The sequence below is a fragment of the Lampris incognitus genome, chromosome 2, assembly GCF_029633865.1.
Source record: "Lampris incognitus isolate fLamInc1 chromosome 2, fLamInc1.hap2, whole genome shotgun sequence".
Lineage (NCBI taxonomy): Eukaryota > Metazoa > Chordata > Actinopteri > Lampriformes > Lampridae > Lampris > Lampris incognitus.
In genome coordinates this window covers 92,420,545-92,433,771 of record NC_079212.1, presented here as the reverse complement: position 1 = coordinate 92,433,771, position 13,227 = coordinate 92,420,545, and the positions used below count along the sequence as shown (strand labels likewise).

The 13,227-nt window shown below is 50.1% G+C and overlaps 1 protein-coding gene across 1 annotated transcript in view; it reads left to right on the top strand.

Moving 5' to 3' along the window:
- The first annotated feature begins 2,203 nt into the window (after positions 1 to 2,203).
- celsr2 (cadherin, EGF LAG seven-pass G-type receptor 2) overlaps positions 2,204 to 13,227 on the top strand; it is a 93,244-nt gene continuing 82,220 nt past the window's right edge. Inside the window, exon 1 of the mRNA XM_056273054.1 lies at positions 2,204 to 5,765. Within this exon, the coding sequence (XP_056129029.1) occupies positions 2,204 to 5,765 (3,562 nt within the window). The remainder of the gene's footprint in view (positions 5,766 to 13,227) is intronic.

The window sequence follows — 13,227 nt, the reverse complement described above, 5'->3', positions numbered from 1 at the left end:
TGATGAAGACGATAGGGACGGCAGGTACTTGTATAATGATGAAGATGACAGGGACGGCAGGTACTTGTATAATGATGAAGACGATAGGGAAGGCAGGTACTTGTATAATGATGAAGATAATAAGGACGGCAGGTACTTGTATAATGATGAAGACGATAGGGACGGCAGGTACTTGTATAATGCTGAAGATGACCGGGACGGCAGGTACTTGTATAATGATGAAGACGATAGGGACGGCAGGTACTTGTATAATGATGAAGATGACCGGGACGGCAGGTACTTGTATAATGATGAAGACGATAGGGACGGCAGGTACTTGTATAATGACGAAGACGATAGGGACGGCAGGTACTTGTATAATGCTGAAGATGACCGGGACGGCAGGTACTTGTATAATGATGAAGACGATAGGGACGGCAGGTACTTGTATAATGATGAAGATGACCGGGACGGCAGGTACTTGTATAATGATGAAGACGATAGGGACGGCAGGTACTTGTATAATGACGAAGACAATAGGGACGGCAGGTACTTGTATAATGATGAAGACGATAGGGACGGCAGGTACTTGTATAATGATGAAGATGACCGGGACGGCAGGTACTTATATAATGATGAAGACGATAAGGACTGCAGGTACTTGTACAATGATGGAGATGACAGGGACGGCAGATACTTGTATAATGCTGAAGATGACAGGGACGGCAGGTACTTGCATAATGATGAAGACGATAGGGACGGCAGGTACTTGTATAATGATGAAGATGACAGGGACGGCAGGTACTTGTATAATGATGAAGACGATAGGGAAGGCAGGTACTTGTATAATGATGAAGATGACAGGGACGGCAGGTACTTGTATAATGCTGAAGATGACCGGGACGGCAGGTACTTGTATAATGATGAAGACGATAGGGACGGCAGGTACTTGTATAATGATGAAGATGACCGGGACGGCAGGTACTTGTATAATGATGAAGACGATAGGGACGGCAGGTACTTGTATATAATGATGAAGATGGCAGGGGCGGCAGGTACTTGTATTTAATGATGAAGATGACGGACGGCAGGTACTTGTATAATGATGAAGACGACAGGGCCGGCAGGTACTTCAGTACCAGCCACGGAACACCAGGAGGAGAATCAAGACGCGGACACCGATCACGCGACGACATCCAGCCTGCGCGTGTGATGAATTAACAAAGACTTGGGAGATGACTGAGATCGGTAGAAGCGCTGGCAGACCAACTTTACACTGTATTTATTCCGCTTGTGGTTGTTTTAACTCTCCTCTTTCTGGTATAAAGCTCTTTGAGCTGCGTTTCGAGTACAAAAGGCGCTTTATGAATAAAGTTCATAGGACACTGTCACCACGGAAATACTGCACCTTGGTCCGAGGTGTTGTAAAAGTTTGGTGGAGTTTGGGCTTTCTTTGCCTCTTGCCTTTGCGACCCAGGTGGATAAGTTTACGGCGCCGGGGTTTTTCTTGTAGTTGCGACTCCCGAGACCCCTCATACCCCCCTATACACGCACACAGCACCACCACTACTGCCACCTCTCTCTCTCTCTCTCTCTCTCTCTCTCTCTCTCTCTCTCTCTCTCTCTCTCTCTCTCTCTCTCTCTCGCTCTCTCTCGCTCTCTCTCTCTCTCTCTCTCTCTCTCTCTCTCTCTCTCTCTCTCTCTCTCGCTCTCCCTCTCTCTCTCTCTCGCTCTCCCACCACTACTACCACTCTCTCTCTCTCCCACCACTACTACCACTCTCTCTCTCCCACCACTACTATCATCTCGCTCTCCCTCTCTCCCACTGCTACTACCACCTCTCTCTCTCTCTCGCCCCCCCCCCCCCACACACACACACGCGCGCACACACTCACAGAAGAAACAGGTTTATGATAATCGGAACCTCAAGGCGCGGGGGTAGCAGGAGCCATTTTTATCATTCACGCGGAGTCGGGCTACGCGGGAGTGGAGGTGTCTCCGTGTGTGGATGCGAAGCTCCGGCGCGGGTTCCCGCGGTTGTTGTTGCGCCTCCACGATTTCAACCGACTAAGCGGAATCGACCTCGGAACCAAAAAAAGTGCGGCGGGAGCATGGATAGGCTACGACGAGGGGACGTACGCGGGCGGAAAGTTTAGCGAGGATACGGCGGCGCACATTAAAAGCTTCTACTCCGGAGAGCGGCCCGCACGACACCCGAGGAGCGATGCGCGTCACCCGGTGGGTTCTGTTGGCGGTCCTGGTGGCGTGGAGGAAACTCGTTTCACTGTCCAGCTGTTACACCGTTCACCTTAGTGAGGATGCGGAGCCCGGGACGGTCATAGCGAGTGTGGACGGGAGGGGAGTGTTGTGTACTTTGGATCAGGTCGTCGCTCCTAAATTCGCGGACAGCTTCGTTGAGAGCGATGCAGCGGCAGGTATTGTGTTTCTCTCGGATATAATACGTTGTGCCTCACTCCGATCGAACCCCTTCACCCTGTACACTGTTGTTGACTGCGCGGACAATGGGGCTGGTCCCAGGCATCTCCTGACCAGCCAGTATGATGTGCATGTACATGGCAGGAACTGCTCAAACAAACGTAAAAGAAAGTCACAGTGGGATATGGACATCTTAAGTTTGCTCAACTACCACCGCCTTCGTGTGGATTGTCATGAAGCGGACTCTGTGTTATTCCCAGTATGGGAACTGCTCCCCGTCTCCCCGAACCGCAGCAGTGCCCGCTGCAAAGTGACCACCAACCCTGGCTTTTACTTTTCAGAAGGGAAACTGGTTTTGACTGAGACGCTGTGCTGGAGTCACGACACGCTCTTCGAGCTCGACTTGCATTGTAGTCAGTTCACAGAAAATGGTCCAGAGTCTAAAGTTAATCACATATCCATTCACTGGCGTGTAGGCCAGGGCCCATTTAAACAGGGCCACCTTGGGAGGTTGCTAGAAAAGGCAGCCCATTCTGATTCTGGCATTGTGAGTCGCAGGAAGAGAAGCATTAACAGTAGTCCCCAGTTCAAGCCTCCCATGTACCAAGTGTCTGTGCCAGAGAATAAGCCAGCTGGAACCCCTGTTGTTGTTTTGAAGGCAGTGGATGTGGATGAGGGGGAAGCTGGCAGATTAGAGTACTTTATAGAAGCGCTATTTGACAGCCGCTCCAACAACCTTTTTGCTGTGGACCCAGTCAGTGGCTCTGTTTCCACTGTGGAGGTGCTTGACCGGGAGACAAAGGACACTCACGTGTTCCGTGTGACAGCGGTTGACCATGGCACGCCTCGCCGTACAGCCATGGCCACTCTCACTATCACAGTCAGTGACACTAATGATCATGACCCCGTATTTGAGCAACAGGACTACAAGGAAAGCATCAGGGAGAACCTAGAGATAGGCTATGAGGTGTTGACCGTCAGAGCCACCGATGGCGACGCGCCAGTCAACGGCAACATCCTTTACCACGTCCTCAACAGCAACGGCTCCAATGATGTATTTGAGATCGACCCAAGGTCTGGAGTGATCCGTACCAAAGGCCCCGTTGACAGAGAGGTGGTAGATGCCTACATGCTGTTGGTGGAGGCGAATGACCAAGGTCGTGAGCCTGGCCCTCGTAGTGCTACAGCAACAGTTTACATCCTGGTTGAAGATGACAACGATAATGCGCCGCAGTTCAGCGAGAAACGCTATGTGGTGCAGGTACCCGAGGATATGGCCCCCAACACGGAGATTCTCCAGGTTACAGCCACAGACCAGGACAGAGGGAGTAACGCTGTTGTTCACTTCAGCATCATGAGCGGAAACACCAGGGGACAGTTTTACATTGACGCTCAGACAGGCAAGATGGACCTGGTGAGTCACCTTGACTATGAGGCCAATAAAGAATACACCCTGCGAATCAGAGCTCAAGACGGTGGACGCCCACCGCTCTCCAACATTAGTGGCCTGGTTACAGTGCAGGTGCTGGACATAAATGATAACGCTCCCATTTTTGTCAGTACCCCCTTCCAGGCCACCGTGCTGGAGAACGTACCGCTTGGCTACTCCATCATCCATATCCAGGCCGTTGACGCAGACTCCGGAGACAACTCCAGGCTGGAGTACCTGCTCACTGAAACCACACCCAACTTCCCTTTTACCATCAACAACAGCACCGGATGGATTGTGGTGGCAGCTGAGTTGGACAGGGAGAGTGTGGATTTTTATAACTTTGGCGTGGAGGCCCGGGACCACGGCCACCCTGTAATGTCCTCCTCAGCTAGCATTAGCATGACCATCCTAGATGTCAATGACAACAATCCAGAGTTCACTCAGAAGGCATATTACATGAGGCTGAATGAAGACGCGGCCGTGGGAACCAGTGTGGTGACCGTGTCCGCCGTGGACCAGGACATCAACAGCGTGGTCACATATCAGATATCCAGTGGAAACACCAGGAACAGATTCTCCATCACCAGTCAGAGCGGCGGGGGGCTCATAACGCTGGCGCTGCCCTTGGACTACAAGCTGGAACGGCAGTACGTCCTCAGTGTCACTGCGAGTGATGGCACAAGGTTTGACACAGCGAAAGTGTTTGTAAATGTCACCGACGCCAACACCCACCGGCCTGTGTTCCAGAGCTCCCATTACACTGTCAACATCAACGAAGACAGGCCTGTTGGCACCACCGTGGTGGTAATTAGTGCCACAGATGAAGACACGGGCGAGAATGCGCGTATCACTTACTTCATGGATGACAGCATCCCTCAGTTTGACATCAGCCCAGATACCGGGGCTGTCACCACTCAGATGGAGCTGGACTACGAAGACCAGGTCTCTTACACATTAGCCATCACTGCCCGGGACAATGGCATCCCTCAGAAATCTGACACCACCTACCTAGAGATACTGGTGAATGACGTCAATGACAACTCCCCCCGGTTTCTGAGAGACCACTATGTAGGCGCTGTGATGGAGGACGTGCCAGTGTTTACCAGTGTGGTCCAAGTCTCAGCCACCGATCAAGACTCTGGACTCAACGGCCGCGTGTTCTACACCTTCCAGGGAGGTGAGGACGGTGATGGAGATTTCATAATTGAGTCTACTTCTGGTATCGTTCGCACACTGAGGCGCTTGGATCGGGAAAACGTGCCGGTTTATAACTTACAGGCTTTTGCTGTGGATAAAGGCATTCCTGCTCTGAAAACATCAATAAACATTCAAGTAACCATTCTAGATGTGAATGACAACCCGCCCGTGTTTGAGAAAGACGAGTTTGACATTATGGTGGATGAGAACAGCCCCATAGGACTTGTTGTGGCGCACATATCAGCCTCAGATCCAGATGAAGGGAGTAATGCCCAGATTATGTACCAGATAGTGGAAGGCAATATTCCAGAGGTGTTCCAGCTTGATATTTTCTCCGGAGAGCTGACGGCACTTATAGACCTGGACTATGAGACGAGGTCCGAGTATATCATCGTGGTCCAGGCCACCTCTGCACCTCTGGTTAGCCGCGCCACAGTGCACATCAAACTTGTGGACAAGAATGACAATGTGCCCATACTCAAAAACTTCCAGATTATATTCAACAACTATGTTACGGATAAATCGAACAGCTTTCCCACCGGGGTAATAGGGCGCATCCCTGCCCATGACCCAGATGTTTCAGATCATCTGCACTACTGCTTCGATATGGGAAATGAGCTGAACCTAGTCATCCTGAACCAGAGCACGGGGGAGATCCAGCTGAGCCAGGCGCTGGATAACAACCGGCCCCTGGAGGCCTCCATGAGGATCTCTGTGTCAGGTGAGACCACTGAGCTCTTCTCTTTAATTGCTGCTTTCAGCCTATTGTTCCTGCCATGTCGTTTCTGAAAGAGACGTTGCTTGTCGAGATGGCCGGACTAGATTTTTTTGGTCAATTTTCAGCCTCTTAATTCAAACTTTAATGTTCGATTCACCAGAAACGAAGTGCGGTGATCGCTTAAGTATGCTGCTCTCGGCTTTAGTACCCCACCAAGATTTGTCTGTTTTTAGAATTAATCATGAGGTAGGATTAAGATTCACTGCATGGTCTTTGTGAGCCACTTCACCTTAATATATTCCCCTTAGAGTGATAAGTCACTCAGATGTGTTTTAGCATTAAAAAGAACATTTGGGGGTCTGCATTATTTTACCGAGGCTTATTAGCCCCATTAAGGAGCAGCTTTATTTACTCGGTCCATTGTTGTCCTTTAAGTAGCTGTTCATTTAAGCAGGTCTGCAGCCAAATGCGTGGTCCTGTGGGATCCACACTCCAGCAGGTAGACTTATCATCCCCCATAATTGCCCATCACATCGCCCACGTGGTACGAAAGACTGTATTCTGTTGCTGCCTGTTTGGATAACTCGTAGGAATATGAAAGGCCTATATGTACCAGGTTACAGTTTTCCGACTGTATTGTCAGACAATTCCACAGATGGACAAGACAGAATTTGACAGTTTGATTTCCCTCTATCATAAACTAATATTCCCTCCCCAAGTGTGTTGTTGGCATTGCTGATGGCAGATGTGTGTAAGCGTGTGACGACTGAGGCGGGTTCTCAGAAGTCCTCACACTTTGCCACGAACGACCGTAATGAGTGGAGTTGCCTCCTTCCAAACCTGAGCGTCTTTAATTGGATATTTTCCCCGCTGCCTCTAATTACGCCTGACAGCAAAAATTACAGAGACGTTTGATTGCTCAGAAAAAATGTGACTGAACTTGAATTGCACCAGAGGGAGAGCATGCTGAGCGGCCCCTCTCCCTGCCAGCTTAAGTGGATGCAGTGGGAGTCACTGTAAATCTACCTCTTTTATGACCTTGGCTCTTCTTAGAAGAGGGAAACCAAACCACCGGTGTTATTAAGATATTGAACGACGGCATTTCTGAGAGACATGCACATCCAACGAGACAAAGAAGGGTTCTTATTCCAGTGGGAACCTCATATATTTTATATTCTCTTTCCCACGTGCCCAGGGGGATGTAGTGACTGAGTGTCTTGGGTACGTGTAACTCTATCAAGGAATGACTAACAATCAAGTTACATCCCTGTTTGGTCCGTTACAGCAGTCCCACAGATCATCAGCTGGGAATACCAGAGACTGTATGGTTAGCATGGGCAGCCGTTAAAGTGGACCGGAGGGTCCGCTTTGTTTGGCTTTACCTCTCTGGCCTCCTTTCTTTTTTCTTTTTTTCAAATAAAAAGGAGGAGTCCCCTGTGACAGATGAGATAGCTGCCTGTTCCTGCGGAGGACAATGGCAGGCTGTCGGTTCGGGGGCCGCCGCAAGAGCTCATACGAGGCTCTGGTTGGGGGCAACAGCTGTGACTCCACCAAGGACCAATTAGAGGTCTTGCTTCCCTGCGCGTCCTGCACCTGCTGGGTATATGTGTCAGCACCCCTGCAGGGGACGGAGGGAGGGAGGGGGAGGAAAAGGGCAGGAAGAGAGGAGAGAGAGAGAGAGAGAGAGAGAGGTGGGAGATGGGAACGGGGGGAAGAGAAGGGGAGGCAAAGCAGTGGCAGTGCAAACTGGAAGGATATTAGGTGAAACGCAGAGGCGACATAACATGGAGGCATCATTGAGAGGGGAGAAGTTGCCAGGGGAAGGAGATGAAGTGTCAAGATTAGGCTGTGATGTAGATGCTGCTGACCCCAGTTTGAAAAAAAGCTTCTCCCTTAAGGGACCTTGCGCGTCTTCCTATTATCTTTCGCTTTGTACCCCTGTTCAAGAGGCCCCTCATGATAGATGATTTTTGATGTCGTTGGACGGCGATTAACATAATTTCTCAACACACATTGTCACAAAAGGGCTGTTCAGGTACAGCTGCAGAGAGTTTAAGATTTAAATTGGTGTTTGATTTCAGATTTTGGCAGCAACTTTTGAAATTGTAATTGCTAGGTGTGTGTTTTGATGCATGCTCAATAATCCAGGTAAGAAAATCAAAGAAGGTTGAATCAGTTCATCTGGATACAATGTTTACTGACAGATACGTATCTGGATATAATGTTTATTGATAGATACGTATCTGGATACAATGTTTATTGATAGATACGTGTCTGGATACAATGTTTATTGATAGATACGCATGTGGATACAATGTTTATTGATAGATACGCATGTGGATACAATGTTTATTGATAGATACGTATCTGGATACAATGTTTATTGATAGATACGTGTCTGGATACAATGTTTATTGATAGATACGCATGTGGATACAATGTTTATTGACAGATACGTTTCATCACTCAACTAAGTGACATCTTGCATATCTGTCAGTAAACGTATCAAGATGAACTGATTCAACGTTCTTTGATGGATGGTGTGTGCTTTGCCTTTGATGTCCTATCACTTCAGTGATTGATTAACCTGAGTCCATTTATCCGAAATGCAACAGCCAGAATGATGTCTAACCCTAATGGCACAAGAAAAGGTAAATTATGATTCATTCATATAAAATGTAGGACTCAATAAAGTGATCAAGATAGCCTAAGATTTGCTCATTGGAAATGTAATCCTATGTAATCCTATCCTATATGGAAATGTAATTGTTGGATTTAGGGTCCCACTAGTTATTTCAACGTTATTTTCAAATGGGGGGTATTACACTTTTTTTTTCCTGAAGTGCTACTCAATACTTGTCTACTTTTTATTGCCTTTGGCTCTTATTGATCAATGGTGCCAGTTATCCTGGAGGACTCTGTTCCAGTCAGCAGACTGGTCAGACAGATTTGATCTCTTATTGCCTTCCTGTAGTATACAGTGGTCTTGTTTGGTATCATTATATGCTGAGATAATCTTAATCCCAGATCCCCAGGGGGCCAGATTTACACTGGTGTTATGATGGGTGGTTAGCCCAGCCCTATTATGGACGCAGAAGGGATAAATCTGGCCAATTGGCTGGATAATGCCAGAGACGGTTTAAGTTATAGTGGAGACGGTGCACTCTTTATCAGTTTACAGTAGGACAATATGAAAGGCTAAAGATGGCAGCACCGACAGCATCACACGTACAAGCATCAGTAAAGTGTGGGGGGGGGCTTTCTAAGACACCAGCATCCTTTGGAGCAAACTTCAACACTCCCTGTTTTTGCAATATGCCAGCATTCCTAAAATGTAAATGCAAATGTGGCTCAGAGTTTGAGATATGGATGACTCCCCGTTGTAAAAGATAGAGGTTGAATCTTGCTGGTAAAAGGACTTAGTGCCCGGCAGCGTCCAAGAATGGAGCCCGAGTGAACCGGTTTTGATAAGACGCTTCATATCGCTGTCTGGCGGGTCAGCCCGCTTTGGGTTAATAACTGCTGTGTTGCGTATGACTGCAAACCCAAATGGCTGCGGATGTGCAAGACTTTTGGGATTCTTGTCTCTTTCTCAAAGCGGAAGACAGAAAGTGCATAAACTCAATGAAACGGCTGGGATGAGGATTCTGGTCACGGTGCAGAAGCTGGTTTGAGATCAGTTGGTGGCGTGTCTGTATGCCGGGATGCATCAGCCCGGTGTTGACTTATACTGTGGAACTGATCCACTGTTCTGAGGCAAGCGTGAGCTTGCATACATAAGGCCTCTGCATCCAGTGGTGAAGCTTTATCTCTTCCCGGTCTCTCCTTGAGACCCAGGGAGTTATATAAGAAGTACAGCTGGGTTTTGCTCGCGTTGAAGATTATGTGGTATTTTGCTTTATAAGCTGTTATCCTGTCACGGTGTGTTATTAGGTTAGCCCATACATCTCTGCAAACCCCTGCATAATTCATTTTCACGTGAATTACGTGATTTCAGGACAGCGAAGAGTGATAAGAGAGGCAGAGAAAGAGGGGGTGCCGTGCAGCAAGTCGGCTTTGAACCCTGCTGGATTGCAGATGCACGGTATGTGCTTTCGCCTCGCTGAGCAACCAAGTTTCCGCATCCCTTGAGTTAACGGACAGAATTCACAGCCCGGGCCAATCTTCCTCCTCAGTCCCCGCTCTAAAAACACCAGGGCTGAGATTAAGCGGTCAAGCACGCCCCCTCGGTCAGCGGCAGAAGTCTGACTCGCCTCACATCGCACTGCGGTTTGTCCAGAAGCCCCAGAACGACCCGTTAGAGAGACAGCCGCGGTTTCTCACCGCCGGTGCAGAGCGTGGTCAGCAGCAGGGCATTCACAGGGCCTCATCTGGACCGGGGGGGGGGGGGGGCTCTCAGGTTAAACTCTTTCTCTCCTCCAGTCCTGCTGAGCAAGACCTGTTGACCTCCAGTCCACCTGGCCTCTTGCAGTGAGAACGGCGTGACTTCGTTTTGTAAGCAGTGGCGCAGAGAGAGAACCACCTTGTTTTTACTGATGATCTCAGGAACGGTGGGTAGTGTTGAGTTTTGGTTATTGCAGCTTTACAGATTGATGAAGACCCCCCTCCCCTCAGAGTAAATAAGTGTTAGCTGAAGCCATGTCCAACAGGCTGCAAAACACATCTTCGATTATTTCACTTACGTTCAGTGGCACCATATGGAAGGGGTGGTTTGGGGCGATTCCAAGGGCCCCGCTTAAAAAACTGCCCCAGACTCTCCATGACCTCACATTCAGTACACGGGGATTGTATTACTGTAAATTTGGTCATATTTGGCAGGACAAATAAGCCTACTAGCTATAGATCATGTGGCACACCGTTCTGAGGATGAACAGAACAGGGGAAATGGGCGTCCGGGTAGCGTAGCGGTCTATTCCGTTGCCTACCAACACGGGGGTCGCCAGTTCGAATCCCCGCTTTACCGCCGACTTGGCCGTGCGGCCCTGCAGACGCAATTGGCCATGTCTGCAGGTGGGAAGCAGTGGTGCCTCATCTGGTCGGTCGGTCAGTTGGTCGGTCGGGGCGCCTGTTCAGGAGCGGAGGGGGAACTGGGGGGGGGTAGCGTGATCCTCCCATGCGCTACGTCCCCCTGGTGAAACTCCTCACTGTCAGGTGAAAAGAAGCGGCTGGCGACTCCACTTGTATTGTAGGAGACATGTAGTGTGCAGCCGTCCCTGGCTCGGCAGAGGGGGGGGGGCAGTGACCGGGACGGCTCGGAAGAGTGGGGTAACTGGCCAAGTACAACTGGGGAGAAAAACGGGGGGGGGGCGTTGGATAATAAGGTTGATAACATTATTAATGAACGGCATGTCTTTTCGTGGGGCCCCAAATTCTCCGGTAGCGCCCCTGCTCCCGCTCTTATTTTAGCGTCTTTATTGCAGGAGAATATTTATACACATTGCTGAAGTTGTTTTCTCAAAGAGCATCTTTAACGAAGCGTTTTTACACGTTCTGAACATTCAAGCGCTATATTGTGAACGGCGAGGGGACTTCCCAAATGGTGCACGGGCTTGCAGTCTAAACTCTATGCGGTTGAATGGTGTTTTGTAAGCCCCCCCCCCCCCACTGTTGCCATTCTTGCATGAGATAACGCTACAAGAGTAGAATTTTAATGGAGGAAGGCAAGGCCTCCCTCTCCGCCACCGCCAAGCGAGCGCCCAGCCAGTTGCGGTTGTGGTGTAATTTTATTACAATCTATTAAGAACTTAAGCCGTCTGTAAATGGGGTTTCTCAGGCGGTCCTGGCTCCGGGGTGGACCGGGCTGTAACACTAGCTGGTGGACGAAGAGCGGCACAAGCCCGTGGGCCCGTGGCCTCCGACAGCTGGGCCGCTATGTGATCACTTCTCTCCTTCACCACGAGTACTTCCATGCTTGGTGGGTTTTTCAGCTCTTGCGCTATACATCCCCCTATACGTTGAACTCCCCCCCCCCCAAGGTTAATGGATTCATCGTTAAAGCTTTCAGCCGTGTACTCGTGGTTTTCTGCGTGCACGACTCAACCGGAGTCGTCTGTAACGGGCCTTTTTCATGCGTCACCTCCTCCCAGGAGGGCGTTAGTCCCACTCTTAGGCCCTGGCGGCATGCCTGCAGCACCGTTCCTCTCCTTCCCCCATGACATTACCTATCACCTTGATCCTGTTCCTCTTCCCCTCTCTTCTGTTGGCCTGTCACCCTTCCCCATTTCCCCCCTATCTCCCTGCGTCTATGGTTCTCACCCCTGCAACCTCCGCCGCTCCCTCCCATCATTTCAAGCCCCTCCACTCCTTTTCTTCACCGCCCCCCCCGCCACCCCACCCCACCCCCCGCCCCTTTCTCTCCTTTGACTGTTGTCCACCTCCCATCTCCCCCTGTGAAAGGAAGAATGCCTAAGAGAAATGCTTTGTTAAGCACCCAGTTGTCATGGTGAACCCAGCAATGCCTGAGAAATTCCTTGTGGGTGGGGACGAGGGGTAAGGTCCCTTTTGTGGAGGGGAGGTGGGGGGGAGGGGTAGCACATAAAGTTCCAAAGTGCAATTGCCCCCCTCCATCCCCCCCTCTCTCGCGCTCTGTCTTTTTCCCGCCCTCTCTCTCTCCCCCTCTCTCTTTCTCCCTGCCTCTCTCTCCCCCTCTCTCTTTCTCCCTGCCTCTCTCTCTCCCCCTCTCTCGCTCTCTTTCTCTCGCCTCTCTCTCCCCCTCCCTCCCTCTCGTTCTCTCCCCCCTCTCTCTCTCTCGCTGTCTCTCTTTCTCTCTGCCTCTCTTTCCCTCCCTCTCTCTCTCCCCCTTCTCTCGCCTCCCTCTCTCTCTCCCCCTTCTCTTGCCTCTCTCTCCCCCTTCCCTCCCCTCTCTCTCTCTCTCCCCCTTCTCTTCCCTCTCACTCTCTTTCTCTCTCTCTCTCTCTCTCTCTCTCTCTCTCTCTCTCTCCCTCCTTCCCACTCCCCCCCCTCTCCACCCCACTCCCTTGTTCCAGTAAAGTATGAGTCTCTCCTTGGGCCTGTATTGCGGTGGGCCACAGTGACCCGTGTATCTCGCCGTATCTCCTGGTTTCACCGTGCAGCCCCTCCCCCGGACGCCTGGGTGGGGCGGGATGTAAACAAACAAACAAACACACTCAACCAGCCTCCATGCAGTTGTAACATATGGACTCTAGTTGTCGAAAGCTTTGGTCGTATTTGCGTCGGCGGTGTGTTTTGAGGTCAGCTCGAACCCGAAAGCCAACATTGTGTTTGACAGATTTCAAACCACATCCCCCCTTTAAAAAAAAAGAGAAAACAACCCAAAAAAAACCTTCTTCGGAGTTTTGCGCTCAGAGGAATACGATACTGTTGTCTAAGCGCTTTGATTTATGACCCAGATGTGTTGTTGAGGGTCTCAGATTTCCTGCCGTTGGCTCGTTTCTCAACAGGGGAACATCCTTTGTGGGCCTTGCCCCCTCCAACGCTTGGCTGC